The 17,493-nt window shown below is 42.6% G+C and overlaps 1 protein-coding gene across 2 annotated transcripts in view; it reads right to left on the reverse strand.

The window, feature by feature from the left end:
• SHKBP1 (SH3KBP1 binding protein 1) overlaps window positions 1-17,493 on the reverse strand; it is a 220,937-nt gene that overhangs the window by 84,850 nt on the left and 118,594 nt on the right. For both annotated transcript variants that reach the window (XM_069207207.1, XM_069207208.1), the window contains 3 exons: window positions 13,187-13,377; window positions 12,118-12,233; window positions 11,804-11,891 (listed from right to left, as the gene is read on the reverse strand). In XM_069207207.1, the coding sequence (XP_069063308.1) occupies window positions 11,804-11,891; window positions 12,118-12,233; window positions 13,187-13,377 (395 nt within the window). The remainder of the gene's footprint in view (window positions 1-11,803; window positions 11,892-12,117; window positions 12,234-13,186; window positions 13,378-17,493) is intronic.

Below are 17,493 nucleotides of genomic sequence, written 5' to 3' on the forward strand. Positions count from 1 at the left end.
CCTTGTATGGCATGTCATTGCATAGTATGGTATGTTACGGTATGGCCTGTCATATAACATGGCATGGTAGGTATTTTATGGCATTATATGGCCTGTCATTGTATAGTAGAGTATTATATGGTACGGTATGGTATGGCCTGTCATTGTAAAGACGGCCTGTTATGTATAGTATGGTATGGTCTGTCACTGTATGGAAAATGTCACTTACCCAGTGTACATCTGTTCGTGGCATGAGACACTGCAGATTCACATGCTGTGCATTATCCTGCCATCTAGTGTTGGGCTCAGAGTGTTACAAGTTGTTTTTCTTCGAAGAAGTCTTTTCGAGTCATGAGACCGAGGGACTCCTCCCTTTCGGCTCCATTGCGCATGGGCGTTGACTCCATCTTAGATTGTTTTCCCCGCAGAGGGTGAGGTAGGAGTTGTGAATATAGTAAATGTCCCCATGCAATGGAGTAAGTATGTATGTACATAATGTGTATTAAAATAGTATTTATTTACAAATTTACAATTTTCATTCAACTTATAACGGCTACAGGCTCCCGTGGAGGTGGGAGGGCGCATGTGAATCTGCAGCGTCTCATGCCACGAACAGATGTACACTGGGTAAGTGACATTTTCCATTCTATGGCATGTGTAGCTGCAGATACACATGCTGTGCATAGACTAATAAGCAGTAATCTCCCCAAAAGCGGTGGCTTAGCCTGTAGGAGTTGAAGTTGTCTGAAATAATGTTCATAATACAGCCTGTCCTACTGTGGCTTGTTGTGTTGTTAACACATCTACACAGTAATGTTTTGTGAATGTATGAGGCGTAGACCATGTGGCTGCCTTACAAATTTCTGTCATAGGTATATTCCCTAGAAAAGCCATTGTGGCGCCTTTTTCCTAGTGGAATGCGCCTTTGGTGTAATAGTTAGATCTCTTTTTGCTTTAATATAGCAGGGTTGAATACATTTCACTATACATCTGGCAATGCCTTGTTTGGATATAGGATTTCCTGCATGAGGTTTTTGGAAGGCTACAAACAATTGTTTTGTTTTGCGAAACTGTTTTGTTCTGTCAATGTAATACATTAGTGCTCTTTTTATGTCTAACGTATGTAAGGCTCTTTCGGCTACTGAGTCTGGTTGTGGAAAGAAGACTGGGAGCTCCACTGTTTGGTTAAGGTGGAAATGTGATATAACTTTTGGTAAAAATGTGGGATTTGTACGGAGAACCACTTTATGTTTATGTATTTGTATAAAGGGTTCTTGTATAGTAAATGCTTGTATTTCACTTACTCTTCTAAGAGATGTGATAGCTATTAGGAAGGCTAACTTCCAAGTTAAGTATTGCATTTCACAAGAGTGCACGGGTTCAAATGGTGGTCCCATGAGTCTTGTTAATACAATATTAAGGTTCCACAAAGGTACTGGTGGTGTTCTCGGGGGTATGATTCTTTTCAATCGCTCCATAAATGCTTTGATAACTGGGATTCTAAAAAGCGATGTTGAATGTGTAATCTGCAGATAGGCAGATATTACTTTGAGATGTATTTTATTAGAAGAGAATGCTAGTTTAGACTTTTGTTAGTGTAATAAGTAACTTACAATGTTCTTTGCGGAAGCATGTAGTGGTTGAATTTGATTATTGTGGCAGCAGTAAACAAATCTTTTCCATTTGTTTGAATAACAATGTCTTGTAGTAGGTTTCCTAGCTTGTTTAATGACCCCCATACATTCTTGTGTAAGGTCTAAGTGTCCAAATTCTAAGACTTCAGGAGCCAGATTGCTAGATTGAGCGATGCTGGATTCGGGTGTCTGATCTGTTGTTTGTGTTGAGTTAACAGATCTGGTCTGTTTGGTAATTTGACATGAGGTACTACTGATAGGTCCAGCAGTGTTGTGTACCACGGTTGGCGAGCCCAGGTTGGTGCTATGAGTATTAGTTTGAGTCTGTTTTGACTCAGTTTGTTTACCAGATAAGGAATGAGTGGGAGAGGGGGAAAAGCGTAAGCAAATATCCCTGACCAACTGATCCATAACGCATTGACCTTGGACAGAGGGTGTGGGTACCTGGATGCGAAGTTTTGGCATTTTGCGTTTTCTTTTGTTGCAAATAGGTCTATTTTTGGTGTTCCCCAGCGTAGAAAGTTATTTTGTAGGATCTGGGGATGAATTTCCCATTCGTGTGTTTGTTGGTGATCTCGACTAAGATTGTCGGCTAACTGGTTTTGAATGCCTGGGATGTATTGTGCTATTAGGCGAATGTGATTGTGAATTGCCCAATTCCAAATTTTCTGTGCTAAGAGACACAGTTGTGACGAGTGTGTCCCTCCTTGCTTGTTGAGGTAATACATTGTCGTCATGTTGTACGTTTTGACAAGAATGTGTTTGTGGGCTATCAGTGGTTGAAATGCTTTCAATGCTAGAAACACTGCCAACAGTTCTAAATGATGTATGTGCAGTTGTTTTTGTTGAATTTCCCATTGTCCCTGTATACTGTGCTGGTTGAGGTGTGCTCCCCACCCCATCATGGAAGCATCTGTTGTGATCACGTATTGAGGCACTGGGTCTTGGAATGGCCGCCCTTGGTTTAAATTTATAGGGTTCCACCATTGAAGCGAGAAGTGTGTCTGGCGGTCTATCAACACTAGATCTTGGAGTTGAACCTGTGCTTGTGTCCATTGTTTTGCTAGGCACTGTTGTAAGGGCCGCATGTGTAGTCTTGCGTTTGGGACAATGGCTATGCATGAAGACATCCTGCCTAGAATTTTCATTACAAACTTCACCTGGTAGTGTTGGTTTGGCTGCATGTTTAATGCTATATTCTGGAACGCTTGTACCCTTTGCGGACTTGGAGTGGCAATCGCCTTTTGTGTGTTGAGTGTTGCTCCCAAGTATTGTTGTATCTGGGATGGTTGTAGATGTGAATTTTGGTAATTTATAGAAAACCCTAGTTTGTGTAGAGTTTCTATAACGTATTGTGTGTGAAGAAGACACTGTTGCTGAGTGCAGGTTTTTATTAACCAATCGTCTAAGTATGGGAATACGTGCATGTGCTGTCTCCTTATATGAGCGGCTACTACTGCAAAGCATTTTGTGAATACCCTTGGGGCTGTTGTTATCCCGAATGGTAACACCTTGAATTGGTAATGCACGCCCTGGATTACAAACCTTAAGTATTTCCTGTGAGAAGGATGTCTGGGTATGTGGAAATATGCATCCTTGAGATCTAACGTTGACATGTAGTCCTGTTTTTTGAGCAAGGGAATCACGTCTTGAAGTGTTACCATGTGCAAGTGATCTGATTTGATGTAGAGATTCAGCGTTCTGAGGTCTAATATGGGTCTCAACGTTTTGTCTTTCTTTTGAGTTAGGAAATATAAGGAGTAGACACCTGTTCCTTTTTGATGGTTGGGTACTAGTTCTATTGCTTGTTTTTGTAACAATGCTTGGACTTCTAGCTGTAACAGGTCTAAGTGTTGTTTGGACATATTGTGTGCTCTTGGGGGCACATCTGGTGGGAAATTTATGAATTCTATGCAATAACCATGTTGGATAATGGCTAGGACCCATGCGTCCGTAGTTATGTTTGTCCAGTTTTTGTAGTATGCAGTAAGTCTCCCCCCCAGTGGTGTTAAGTGTTGGGGGTTTGTGACATTGAAGTCACTGTTTGGCTTGAGTTGTTTTAGGGCTTTGGAATTTCCCCCTTGCTCTTGGGAATTGTCTACCCCTGTATGAGCCTCGAAACACTCCTCTCTGGTACTGCCCCTGATAGGTGGGTCTAGTTTGTGAGGTGGAAGGCTCTGGGGTTTGAGTAAATTGTGGCTTTCTAAAAGTGCCTCTGCTTTGTGGGGAGTAGAGCGCGCCCATGGCTTTGGCCGTGTCTGTGTCCTTCTTTAGTTTTTCAATTGCCGTGTCCACCTCTGGCCCAAACAATTGTTCCTGGTTAAAAGGCATATTTAACACAGCTTGCTGGATTTCCGGTTTAAAACCTGAGCTCCGTAACCATGCATGCCTGCGAATGGTTACCGCAGTGTTGACTGTCCGTGCTGCTGTGTCAGCCGAGTCCAATGCAGACCTTATCTGGTTGTTGGAAGTTGCTTGTCCTTCCTCAACAACCTGTTGGGCAAATTTTTGGTGTTCCTTGGGCAAGTGCTGTATAATGTGTTGCATCTCGTCCCAGTGTGCCCTGTCGTAGCGAGCCAGCAGAGCCTGCGAGTTGGCAATCCGCCATTGATTGGCTGCCTGTGCTGCCACTCGTTTTCCCGCAGCATCGAACTTCCGACTTTCCTTGCAGGCGGTGGTGCGTCCCCTGATGATTGGGAGTTTGACCTCTTTCTTGCTGCTCCCACGACCACCAAATCTGGTGTCAGTTGCTGTGTTATAAACACAGGGTCCGTTGGGGGAGGTTTGTATTTTTTCTCCACCCGAGGCGTGATAGCTCTGCCTTTCACCGGGTCCTGAAACACCTGTTTTGCGTGCTTGAGCATGCCTGGGAGCATTGGCAAACTTTGATAAGAACTGTGGGTGGATGCCAAGGTGTTAAATCAGAAATCATCTTCTATTGGCTCCGCATGCATTGCTACATTGTGGAAAGTAGCTGCCCTGGATAATACCTGCATATATGCAGTGCTGTCCTCTGGAGGCGACGGTCTTGCCGGGTAACAATCGGGACTGTTGTCGGAGACCGGTGCATCATATAAGTCCCATGCATCCGGGTCATCCTGTGTCATCTCCGTGTGTGTTGGTGACTGCATTTAGGGGTGTTCTTACCGGGGACAGCTGTGGTGAATATAGTGGAGAAGGCTGTGGCGAAAACCTTGGTGGTGGTGTTTTGTCTCTTGCCACCTTTGCCTTTGGCTGCATTTCTGATTCCTGAAATGGCAGCTTTCTTTTTATTTTAATAGGAGGAAGAGTTTGTATTTTATCAGTCTCTTTCTGGATGTGCAGCCTCCTTTGAGTATGGTCTGGTTCCCCCATACTTATTTCCTGCTCAAATCTATGCTCTTGCATTTGGCTGGAAAGTCCGTGCTCTTCCGTGTAGGAGCCTATTTTCGGCTCCGAGGCTGCCTTTTTCGATACCGAAGGTTTCGAAACTTTCTTTTTTGGTTCAGAGGTAACCTTTTTCACCTTGGGTGTGTCGAACTCTCGGTGCCGAGATGGTTTGGAGCCTGTATCTCGACCGGAGTCGGATGTCTTCGGCTGTTGTGTGGCCTTTTTCGGTGCCGATGGTTGGTCACCGTGTTTTCGGGTTAAGCCATGGCCTGTTGGCGGTGGCATCCCCTTGGCCTTTATGATCTTGGAGTGAGTCTTGGACGGGGCAGTTTTACTCACAGTTTTCTGCGTTGTCGTCGGTAGCTCACTTTCGGAGTCGTCCGAGTCCATTTCTTGTATGGAGATTCTTTCCTCCTCCTCGACGTCGATCTGTTCTGTCGGTGTCAACGCCATTTGTAGTCTTCTGGCTCTTCAATCGCATAGGGTCTTTTTCGATCGAAATGCCCGACAGGCCTCGCAAGTATCCTCCCTGTGTTCCGGTGATAGACACAGATTACAGAACAAGTGTTGGTCTGTATAAGGATACTTGGCGTGGCAATTCGGGCAGAAGCGGAAGGGGGTCTGGTCCATTAGTTTCGACGATGGACACGGTCGGGCCGACCAGGCCCCGCTGAAGAGTGGAAGCCCCGAAGGGCCGCCAGAGCGCTTCTACTATCGGTGTCGATATACTAACACTAAACCGGTAACGAGCGATTTTTTCTATAATTAGCTAACTTTCCCGATTCGAAATACGGAGCGAAGAGGAACACGTCCGAACCCGATGGCGGAAAGAAAACAATCTAAGATGGAGTCGACGCCCATGCGCAATGGAGCCGAAAGGGAGGAGTCCCTCGGTCTCGTGACTCGAAAAGACTTCTTCGAAGAAAAACAACTTGTAACACTCCAAGCCCAACACTAGATGGCAGGATAATGCACAGCATGTGTATCTGCAGCTACACATGCCATTGAACACTATGATATTGTATAGTATGTGCTGATACTGTATAGCATGGTATGGCCCGTCATTGTATAGTATGGTAAAGTATGGCCTGTCATTTTATTGTATAGTATAGTATGATTTGTTATGGTATGGCCTCTTATTGTATAGTATAGTATGATTTGTTATGGTATGGCCTGTCGTATATTATGGAATGGTAAGCTATGGCATGGTGTAGTATGCTGTGATGTAACCTTTGATCATATAGTATTGTACAGTTTGGTGTAGTGTGGTATGGTATGACCTGCTATTGTATGGTATGGTATGGCCTGTAATTGTATAGTATGGTAAGGGATGGTATGGTATGGACTGACATTGTACAGTATGCTATTGCCTGTCACTGAATAGTATGGAATTATACAGCATGGCCTGTTACTGTACAGCGTGATATAGTATGGCCTTTCATTGTATAGTATAGCCTGTCATTGTATAGTATGTTTGGTCATTGTATAGTATGGTATAGTCTGTCATTGTATAGTATGATATGGAATCGTACTGTATGGCCTGTCACAGTTTAGTATGGTATGCAATGGTATGGAAAGATATGGTATGGCCTGTCATTTTATAGTATGGTATGGTACGGTAGGGTATAGTATGGTCTGTCAATGTATAGTATGGTATGGTCTGTCATATTGCAAAGTACTGTATTGTTTCTCTAAAGTATGGCCTGTCACTGTGTAGTATGGAAAGATACGGCATGTCCTGTCACTGCCTAGTATGGCATGATACTATATGGCCGGTCATTGTATAGTATGGTCTGGTATGGTATGGCCTGTGTTAATGTATTACACTATGGTACACCGATCATTGTATAGTATGGTAAGCTATGGGACGGCCTATCATTGTATAGTATAGTATGGCCTGTCATATGTATGGATAAGCTGGCCACTTTATAGTATGTCATAATATGGTATGGCCTGTCATTGAATAGTATGGTATGGTATTGTATGCCCTGTCGTATACTATGGTATAGCTTATCATTGTGATATGGTAAGGTATATTATGTGACTGTATAGTATGGTATGGCCTGTATTTATAAAGTATGGTATGGCAAAGATATGTCCTGTCAATGTATTGTATGGTCATATTACAGCCTGTCATTGTATAGTTTGCTTTGGTGCTGTATGGCCTGTCACTGTACAGTATGACACAATACAGTTGGCCTGGCATTTTACAGTATGGTATGGGCTGTCAATGTATAGTATGCTAGGGTCTGTCATTGTATAGTATGTTAAGGAAAGGCCTGCCATTGTACAGTATGGTATGGCCAGTCATTGTATAGTATGTAATGGTAGGATATGGCTTGTCATTGGATAGTATGGTATGATCTGGTATGGTATGGATTTTCACTGTTTAGTATGTTATAGTATGGTATGGCCTATCACTGTATGGCATTGGAGGGCTTGTCTTGCCATGCTATGGTATGGTGTAGTATGTTATGGTACTGTATGGGTGGTCATTTAATGGTACGGTCAGTCACTTTTCGCTATGCTATGCTCTGTTATTGTATTGTATTGTATGGTATGGTATGGTTTGTCATTGTATAGTATGATATGGTATTATATGGCCTGTCATTGTAAAGTATAATATAATTTGGCCTGTCACTGTATGGTAGGTTGGGACATTGTATGGCCTGTTGTTTTTCGCTGTATGGTATGGACTACCATTGTATTGTATGGTATTGTATGGCGTGTCATTGTGTAGTATGTTTTGGTATGATATGGCCTGTCATTATATAGTATGGTATGGTATGGTATGGGATGTCAATGTATTGGATGGTATGGCCTGTCATTGCATAGTATAATATCTTATGGCCTCTCATTGTACAGTATAGTGTGCTATGGACTTCTCATTGTACACTAAGGTACTGTATGTATAACATGGTATGACCTGGTATGGTATGGTCTCTCATTGTATAGTTTGGTATGGTATGGCTGTCATGGTATGGTAAGGTATTGTTTTGTATTGTATGGTATTGCCTGTCACTGTACAGTATGAAATGGTATAGTAAGGCCGGTCATTGTGCGTATTGTATGGCCTGTATTGTGTAAAATGGTATGGTCTGTCATTGTATAATATGGTGTCATAAGGTAAGACCTGTCATTGTATAGTATGGAATAATGGTATGTCCTTTCATTGTATAGTATGGTATGGTAAGGTTAGGTAAGGTATAGCCTGTCATTCTACAGTATGGTATGGCCTCTCATTTTATAATATGGTATTGTATGGCCTGTCATTGTATGGTATGGTATGGCATGGCCCGTCATTATACAGTACTTCAGTACAGATTGTTATTGTATAGTATGGTAAGGCTTTTAATTGTATAGTTGGAATAGTATCATATGTCCTGTCATTGTATAGTATGGTACAGGTATGGTATGGTATAGCTTGTAATTGTATAGTATGATAGGTTGTTGGTATGGTATTGCATGGCACGTCATTGTACATTATGGAGCAGTACGGTATGCCCTGACATTGTATAGTATAGTACAGTATGGTAAGGTATAGCCTGTCATTGAACAGTATGGTATGACAAGGTGTGGTATGGTACTGTATGGCTTGTTATCATATGCTATGGTATTGAATGGCATGGTATGGGCTGTCATTGTAGAGTATGATATGGTACAGCCTGTTACTGTGCAGTATGGTAAGGGATGTTATATTATGGTATGGCCTGCCTTTATATAGTATGGTTTGCCAATGTCTGGTATTGTATGGAATGACCCATCATTGCATAGTAGAGTACGGTCTGTCATTATATAGTATGGTACGGTCCGGACTGTCACTGTATAGTCTGGTGTGATGTGTCACTGTATAGTATGCTGTCACTGTATGGTGTTGTAAGGTATTGTTTGGTATGGTATGGCCTGTTACTGTATAGGATGGTATGACCGGTCATTGTATAGTATGGTATAGCCTGTCATTATATAGTTTGGTATGACTTGTCATTGTACAGTATGAGTAGAACCGTGATATTGGCCTCGCCACTGCTAGCAGAAACATTTAATAGGCATGTGAGCTTATGGGCCAATTCATAATCAAATGTTTTATCAGTTATTCTCTTCTATAGCATGGAATTGAAAAGGCAAAGCCAGCATCAGTAGCGCCACAGCATTCACGTAAGATTTATTTGAACTATACAGCATGGCCTATATATTTCAGGCACATGCCTTTACTTTAACATATCGTGCTTAGGTGAGCACTGCCCAAATGAGAAAGCTTTGTTTTTGCTTTAATATTTGGAATTAATTTAAGAGAACAAGTGGGTGAGGGTGTACATGCAGGACGTAAGTTAGGGTCATGTGTAAAGGGTTGTGTGCGTGCTGAGGTAGGACTTGTGCCAGTCGGACCCCTTTGGATGTATGGCACGCATACATCATGCCTTTTCCAGTGGTTAGCCCTCCTCGAGCGCAGCGACCAAGTACTGAAAACATGCAAGGCTCACTATTTCCAGTCAGGTTTGTGGACTACTTTTTTATCTTTTGTTCGCAGCGCGATCTCGCTTAGCAGAAGTCGAGCGCTTTGCATTAAATCGACCCTGTTACATAGTTAATTGCACTTTTGCCGGTTACGTAGATAATTGCGCTTATGCCGGTTACGTAGATAATTGCACTTTTGCCGATAGGTTTCACTACGAGTGAATTGTAGCAGCGCGATCGCGCTGTTTTTTTCCATTCAATGTGGCAAGAAAAATCCGGTTGGGAGTTTACAACTGCTAATAGCTGTAACTCGGAGAAATGCGAGACCCTATTGCATTGCAAATGCTTGTTTTTTTTCTCGCAACAACTGACTGCCTCACAAGCACAGCAACGCCTGGGAACAGACAAAGAGTCCTACAAGTGAAGCCAGGTTTGCTCAGGAGTAGTAGTGTCCAGGTTTCATGCATTCAGTGATAAGGAAAGTCTGCCATACAATGCCACATCTCAGAACCCTGTCCAAACACATATTTCCCCAATAAACAGGGGCCTCAACACTTTCTTTGCTTACACTTTATGGTTTTTGTGAACTCTGCCTTCAAGTGTGTTAAGAAACTGACTAAATGTGTAGTCAGCTTTTTAGGGGGGTTTGGTACATGGCATTTGAAACCTTATCTTTTCAAGACATCTACTTCCCCAAAGGGACAAGGTTAATTCTGCTCCCTAAGCCATGCAGAGACAGATACAAAAACATGAGGTCATCACTCAAACAGGAAAAAAAATAAAAAATGACTCTTTGTATCCCGCATCCTGACATGTTGCTGGGCTTGTAGAGCTTAAAGCTAAATTATCAGAGGTTACTAATACGCACCTGGAGGATTTCAGGAGGAGGGTAATATTTGATGGCAGGATGGGGGAATTTTAATTCTGCGAGAGAGAGAGTGAGAGAGAAGGGAGAGAGAGTGAGAGTGAAAGTGAAAGTGAGAGTGTGTGTGAGAGTGTGTGTGTGTGTGTGTGTGTGTGTGTGTGTGTGTTAGAGAGTGTCAGTCTGTGTGTTTGTTTTGAGTAAACTAGTCCTTGGCAATGTCAGCTCGCTGCCACTGCCTATTCTTCTCCTGTATAAGATCGACAGAGAGCTTCACAACGGACCACATCTCTATCACACTCCCAAGACAGCCCACAGCCCTGGTTTTTAGGGTCGAGCCTGCGTCGCTTGCGAGACGCTTTAGGAGTTAAAAAAGGGCTTGGACCCTCATACATGTCACGTCAGTGTCTTTCATTGGTTCGTGGGCTTGCCTGTTAAAATCTGCTTGCTTTCATTGGTGGAAGGCACGCATACATCATGCCTTTTCCGGTGGTTAGCCCTCCTCGAGCGCAGCGACCAAGTACTGAAAACATGCGAGGCTCACTGTTTCCAGTCAGGTTTGTGGGCTACTTTTTAGCTTTTGTTCGCAGTGCGATCTCGCTTAGCAGAAGTCGAGCGCTTTGCATAACATCGACCCTGTTACATAGTTAATTGCACTTTTGCCGGTTACGTAGATAACTGCACTTTTGCCGATAGGTTTCACTACGAGTGAATTGTAGCAGCGCGATCGCGCTGTTTTTTTCCATTCAATGTGGCAAGAAAAATCCGGTTGGGAGTTTACAACAGCTAATAGCTGTAACTCTGAGAAATGCGAGACCCTATTGCATTGCAAATGCTTGTTTTTTTTTCTGCAACAACTGACTGCCTCACAAGCACAGCAACGCCTGGGAACAGACAAAGAGTCCTACAAGTGAAGCCAGGTTTGCTCAGGAGTAGTAGTGTCCAGGTTTCATGCATTCAGTGATAAGGAAAGTCTGCCATACAATGCCACATCTCAGAACCTTGTCTAAACACATATTTCCCCAATAAACAGGGGCCTCAACACTTTCTTTGCTTACACTTTATGGTTTTTGTGAACTCTGCCTTCAAGTGCGTTAAGAAACTGACTAAATGTGTAGTCAGCTTTTTAGGGGGATTTGGTACATGGCATTTGAATCCTTATCTTTTCAAGACATCTACTTCCCCAAAGGGACAAGTTTAATTCTGCTCCCTAAGCCATGCAGAGACAGATACAAAAACATGAGGTCATCACTCAAACAGGAAAAAAAATAAAAAATGACTCTTTGTATCCCGCATCCTGACATGTTGCTGGGCTTGTAGAGCTTAAAGCTAAATTATCAGAGGTTACTAATACGCACCTGGAGGATTTCAGGAGGAGGGTAATACTTGATGGCAGGATGGGGGAATTTTAATTCTGTGACAAGCGGCAGAACTATCTTACCGACATTTCAAGATCAGAAGAATACCAGGAATAAAACATTTTGGCCACACCGATGTCACCTACCTACATAGTAGATAGATCCATTGTTGCAGCCCAGGAGCAGAAAGGACCCTGCTGTATCATAGCTGTTGATCGGTACCACATCCTGAATCTGACAAAGGGGCACAAAATTAAAACAAAAATCTGGTCAAATTCTTATACTGAAAAATCCTTACATCAGTAACAAAATTAATTCAATTTTGCTAGGAAGATAAAAAAAAAAAATGAGACTCTCAGGCTCACTCCAATGCATCTTAATACAGACTCTTATTCAGGAACCGAATTAAAAAATCCGGAAGTGTATTTTCCATTAGCCGTGATGCTTAGACCATCCTCACCTGCCAGTGCTTTGTGACTGCATTCCACACTCCGATCTTGCCAGTGTGACTTGTGGCAATTAGCTGGTTTCCAACAAAGAAGAGCGCTTCAGCAGGAACACCCAGATTAAACACCCCTAAAACAAAGACAAAGCACATACACTCACCAAGGGGAAGTTTAAGTGATCTGATTTTGAGGTCTAGCGTGCCATAAATCACGGAGGCTTATGTAAGCGTCAAACAAATTCACTCAGTAAAGGGATACCGCGGTGAGGTGGTGCAAGGTTTGGTGACACGCAACCTGTGACGCATTGTACAATTCTGAACAGATGTGTTGTTTAGAGTTACTATCATTTGATTGTTGTACAGTGCTCGAAGTGAAATGACCGAAGCCTAATTCATCTGACACAAATGGATATGAGCCCTCTTAAATGAAGGCAACATCCGAACCAGTCATAATGGCGCCAGGCCTCCACAGTTTGGCCAAAAATTTACCCAGCATGTCAGGTGCCCATTCTGCATGTCCCACTGATGTATCAAAGGGAAAATGCACTACATTGAGTGCTATGGCTCTAACCACGGAGATACAAGAATTGCATAGCAAATGACATGTTGCATACAGATTACAGATGTATTTGAGGAACTCCAAGACAAGCCTGGAAATAGTTCAATGTAGCATCTAGAGTAACAAGTTGTCACGCACATCCTGGGGCACGTGGCATATAGGCTCAGACACTTCCTTCCCACCAACAGACATCTGCATGGTTCTGAAGGATCAGCCATCACCAAGAGAACTGGGGTGGTGCCTAAGCCCAGGCTTTCTAGATGATACAAACTTAAACGGGGAAGAAACACCGAAGGTGTGGCACTGCTTTGGGCAATGTTGCTTCAACCTGGCATACTCAAATGCAGTTAGAACTTGTGCCTAGATGCTAGTCCTATCCAACGGAGAAACAGCTGCTAAAATTAAAGCAGTGATGTGTGCAATCGAGTTCCCAAATCGCTAGGACAAGATAGAAACTGTTGTTTCACTTGGTTGTAAGAGTCAAACACGCTTGCTGCTGCGCCTGCGAGTGTCCCATGAGCTCACCTATCTCGTTGCCATTTCCGTCTGCCTGGATGGCCCAGAGGATGATTTCGCTGCAGGAAGCCACAGCCAGCATTTTGTCATTGTCCCCAAGCAGGCCACCAATGACCTTTGCGTTCAGCGCCACACGCTCAATCACCCAATCCAGGCGGGGGCTGGAGAAGACCTGGAGCCAGCCCGAAGACTCCTTCATTCTGTGAAGAAAGGAAGAAGGCAAAAGGAAAAAAGTGAATCGACGCGAAAGGAAACCATGTTGGAAGCACTGACAGGACTATGAAGGGGACACATTAATAGATACATTTATGAAATACACTTAACAAGGTCCTTCAACCTCGAGGCATAAGTACTGGCTCAAAAGTTACACACATTCGCTTTTAACTAAAGGAGTCTCACTTGAGGTTAGTATGGAAGTGATGCCATACAATTTGTATTAGAGTGTGGAACCCTCTTTTCCATTGTTGCATTGTTGGTGGCAGAAGATTTTATTCACATTTGTCTTGTGACAACATTATAAACTACCATAAAACCTCACAAGATGCAATGCAAAGCAAAGACAGCTCATTAGGTGGTGTGACCGCTGCAGAGTATATAAACTCCACTCTCTGGAAAAGAAATCTGATAGTGTATTGTAATTTTCCCTTATCACAGCCTGTATTCTTGTCTCTTATTCTATTTATCCAGATGAAAGCATTTTCCTCTAAAGTCAATGGACGACTTCTACCTTGAAGCTATTTTTAAAAGTACATCTGTCGACATTTGTAGAATTACAGTGCTCTGGCACAGTGTGCCAAGCCATCCAGACTGGACAGTGCACTGTTTAGATTACTTTCTTAACAATAGAGAGATAGATAGATAGATCTGTACTTTAAAAAATGCAATGGGTATGTTTTCTCTAGTGAAGCCATACCCCGAACACTGCTGAAAGGCTCACAACGCCAGCTACCAATTGGACACAAATTCACATGAACATGAACATCAACATAATTATGTGAAGGTCAAAATAGGCCAGAAAGAGAGCAGATGGATTTGCAAAGGTTAGAGGGATTGTACTGTACAAAATATTTCATTATAACAGAGCAGGATAACAGGTCTTTCTCTATAGTGCCCTTATGCGAGTGTGGTTTGTGGTAGGGCATTATGTGATAAAAATGCATGTTACATGTAAGACAGCCCAGACTGATACTAAACATGCCTGTATTTAATATAAGAGAATGCGTGTAACAGACAGTCGGACAGCCTAAAAAAAGACTAAATGTTGAAGGGTAATGCTCACAAACATGTGCTTGAGCCTCATGGTTTCAGGTCAGAAGTTAGTTTCATGTTTTCCGACACCTTCAAACTAACAATTCAGAAGAAAATCTCTCCTCCACCTGTCCACTGCATGCGTTTTAACAGTGATTCAAGGTAAGATGAACTTGGAAAGATGAGTCTCGGAAGGAAGAAGGAAAATTTAGCAATTGCTTTGTGCTGACATTTGCTACTGAAAGGGGGCTCTGTTTGCACTTTTTTGTAGCAAACCACGGCAGAGCATGAGTGATCACATCCTCGCTCCAGAAGACATAATTGATAATAAAGGTATATAAGGTACAAGTTTGAACACATGCACTGGTTGCAGAGGGGAGATGCTGGAGGACTGAATTCCAACTGCTGACCTGATGACAGCATACGTTATGTAGGGAAACTATATAAGGCCTGCATAGTTTAGGCTTATTAAATTAATCCAGCTATATAAGTTAAATGGCTGTCAATATTTAGAAATTGTGGATAGGGAATAGACTAATAGGTTGGGTGATGTATGATGACATATTGAGACTTATCTAATATTTTACCCGGATGCTTATAATATTTTTGATCATCCCGATACATGATTTGTAGGCAAACATTGCAAAATAAATAATCATACGATAGTTAAATACCAATCGGGCTATATTTATCATCACTGGCAGACAAGGGATTTTCCGACAGGTTTGTCTGGCTCCTACAATGTAGATTTTCTGAGTATTTTATGATGGAAAGTCTTAATTTTATTAAAGACACAGAGGTGAGTATTATGCTTTCTTTTCCGGCTTTATTTCAATAGCAGCCAAGAGAAAACACCAATCCCAAAGGTTTGCGTAACAGGCAACCAATGGGAGATAAGAGTAATAACCTTAACCAATCAGCACACTATACAACATAAGATATACCAATCCTGACTGCAGGCAGCCCTCTTTTCAGCTGCGAGACTGCCAATAAAATGATTTGAATAAAGGTACAATACAACAAATTAAGCATATTGCCAGAACAAGTGCAAAAAAGTATTGAATTCTGTCCAGGTTAGGCGAGTAGGAAGACTTGACAGGATGGTGAACTGAGGAATCCATCTTCAATGGAGATTGCGCTGGAGGAGTACTTTGGGTAGAAAAGGCATCAGATGAATTAGTTTGAAGAGGATGCTGGATCGTTGGTAGTAACTAAAAGGGTGGGAAAAGAACAACATTAGTACAGTAAGCGGTGGGATAATACTCGCCTCCGTGTCTTTAATAAAATTAAGACTTTCCATCATAAAATACTCGGAAAATCTACATTTTATGACAAGACCGGTGGCTCCTATTATGCTTGTTTAAAGCATGTTAATTACTACAGAAGTTGCTGTATTAACAGGTTTACAATAAAAAGTGCGAAAAGTAAAATCATTTGACCAATCTGCCGATCTTAGAATATCTTCCAAACGTGATCCAGCCCAAAAGGCTTTTGACGCCATAGCCCCTCTATCAGAATGGGCTCCAAACTTTGATGTATCAATGCCCGCTAATGACATTACCCATTTGACCCAACGGGCTAAGGTAGGGGAAGACACAGGTTTATAAGGTTTCCTGAAGGAGATTAGAAGTTGGGAAGCAGAAGATGTTCTAAGATCGGCCGTCTTTGTTCATAAACCTTTAAACAGTTTCCCACACAAAGTTTCAGATGATTGGGAAAGAAGGGGTAGAAAACAGAAGTAATGTTGGTTTTTGTACGACGAGAGACATTGAACAGTACACCAGTAGGGGTGAAGTGACGAGCTGAGATATCCAAGGCTTTTACATCAGACAGACGTTTGATAGATACTAGACAAAGTAACATTGTTAGTTTAGCGGAAAGCATTTTCAAAAGATAATAAGTTATTATCCTGCCAGGATACGAACATTTGTAAGACAAGATTAACATCCCATAGAGCAGTGTATTTGGAAATTGGAGGATTGGAGAATTTTACTCCTTTCAAGAGACGACAAATGATAGGATGTTCTCCTACAGGTTTTCCGTTTATAAAAGGATGATGCAGGGAGATAGCTGACCTATATAGATTAATGGTCCTGTATGATTTGCCGGCGCTAGCCTGAGAAGCAAGAAAATTAGCCATCAGAGTGAGATCTGCTGAAAAGGGATCACATGCTTTTCCCAGACACCAGCTAGACCAGATGGACCAAGCTGATTTGTAAGCCTTGGAAGTGCCTGGAGCCCAGGAATTGTTGATGTAGGTTGAAGCTTCGAGTGGAATTCCTGGATAAGATGAGGAAGACCTGAAACTTTCCAGGCGGATAGGAGAAGGGATTCGCGGAGAATGAGATTGTGAGGGAGACCTTGTGGATTGAGAAGGGAAGGAGGGCAGAAGTACAGGGAAGTCGATTGATAGTTCGAGAAGAATGGGATACCACACTTGAGCTTGCCACAACGGAACCACTAAAACTACTGTGGCTTTTTGACGACGAAGATGAGCGAGAACTCTGTTTATCATGATGAAAGGAGGAAAGGCGTAGTTTATTGAATGGGACCACTGTTGAAGGAATGCGTTGGTCGCTAAAGCTTGAGGATCTGGCCTCCAGCTGAAGAAATGAGGGAGTTGGGCATTCAGACGGATGCGAAGAGGTCTATATGGAAAGGACCCCATTTGCGATGACTAGAGTTGAAGACCGAAAAGTGAAGCTTCCAGTCGCTGGAGTCGGAAAGATGATGTGAATACCAATCTGCAACTGAGTTGAGTGAACCTGGCAAGTATTCTGCTCGAACTGAAATCTTTCGGTGGAGGCAGAATTCCCAGAAATTCTTTGCTAGTTCGGCTAGAGGTTTGGATTTGGTACCGCCGAGGTGATTGATGTATTTTACTGCTGTGAGGTTGTCCATACGCAGAAGTACAGAACAACAGACTCTGTTTTTGGTGAAGCTTCTGATTGCAAAGGAGCCTGCAAGCATCTCTAAATAGTTGATGTGCAATGAAGACTCCTGCAGAGACCATGTGCCTCCAGTCGATATTTGCCCACACCTTGCGCCCCAACCTGTTACGCTTGCAT

Source organism: Pleurodeles waltl, chromosome 9, assembly GCF_031143425.1.
Source record: "Pleurodeles waltl isolate 20211129_DDA chromosome 9, aPleWal1.hap1.20221129, whole genome shotgun sequence".
Classification (NCBI taxonomy): Eukaryota; Metazoa; Chordata; class Amphibia; order Caudata; family Salamandridae; genus Pleurodeles; species Pleurodeles waltl.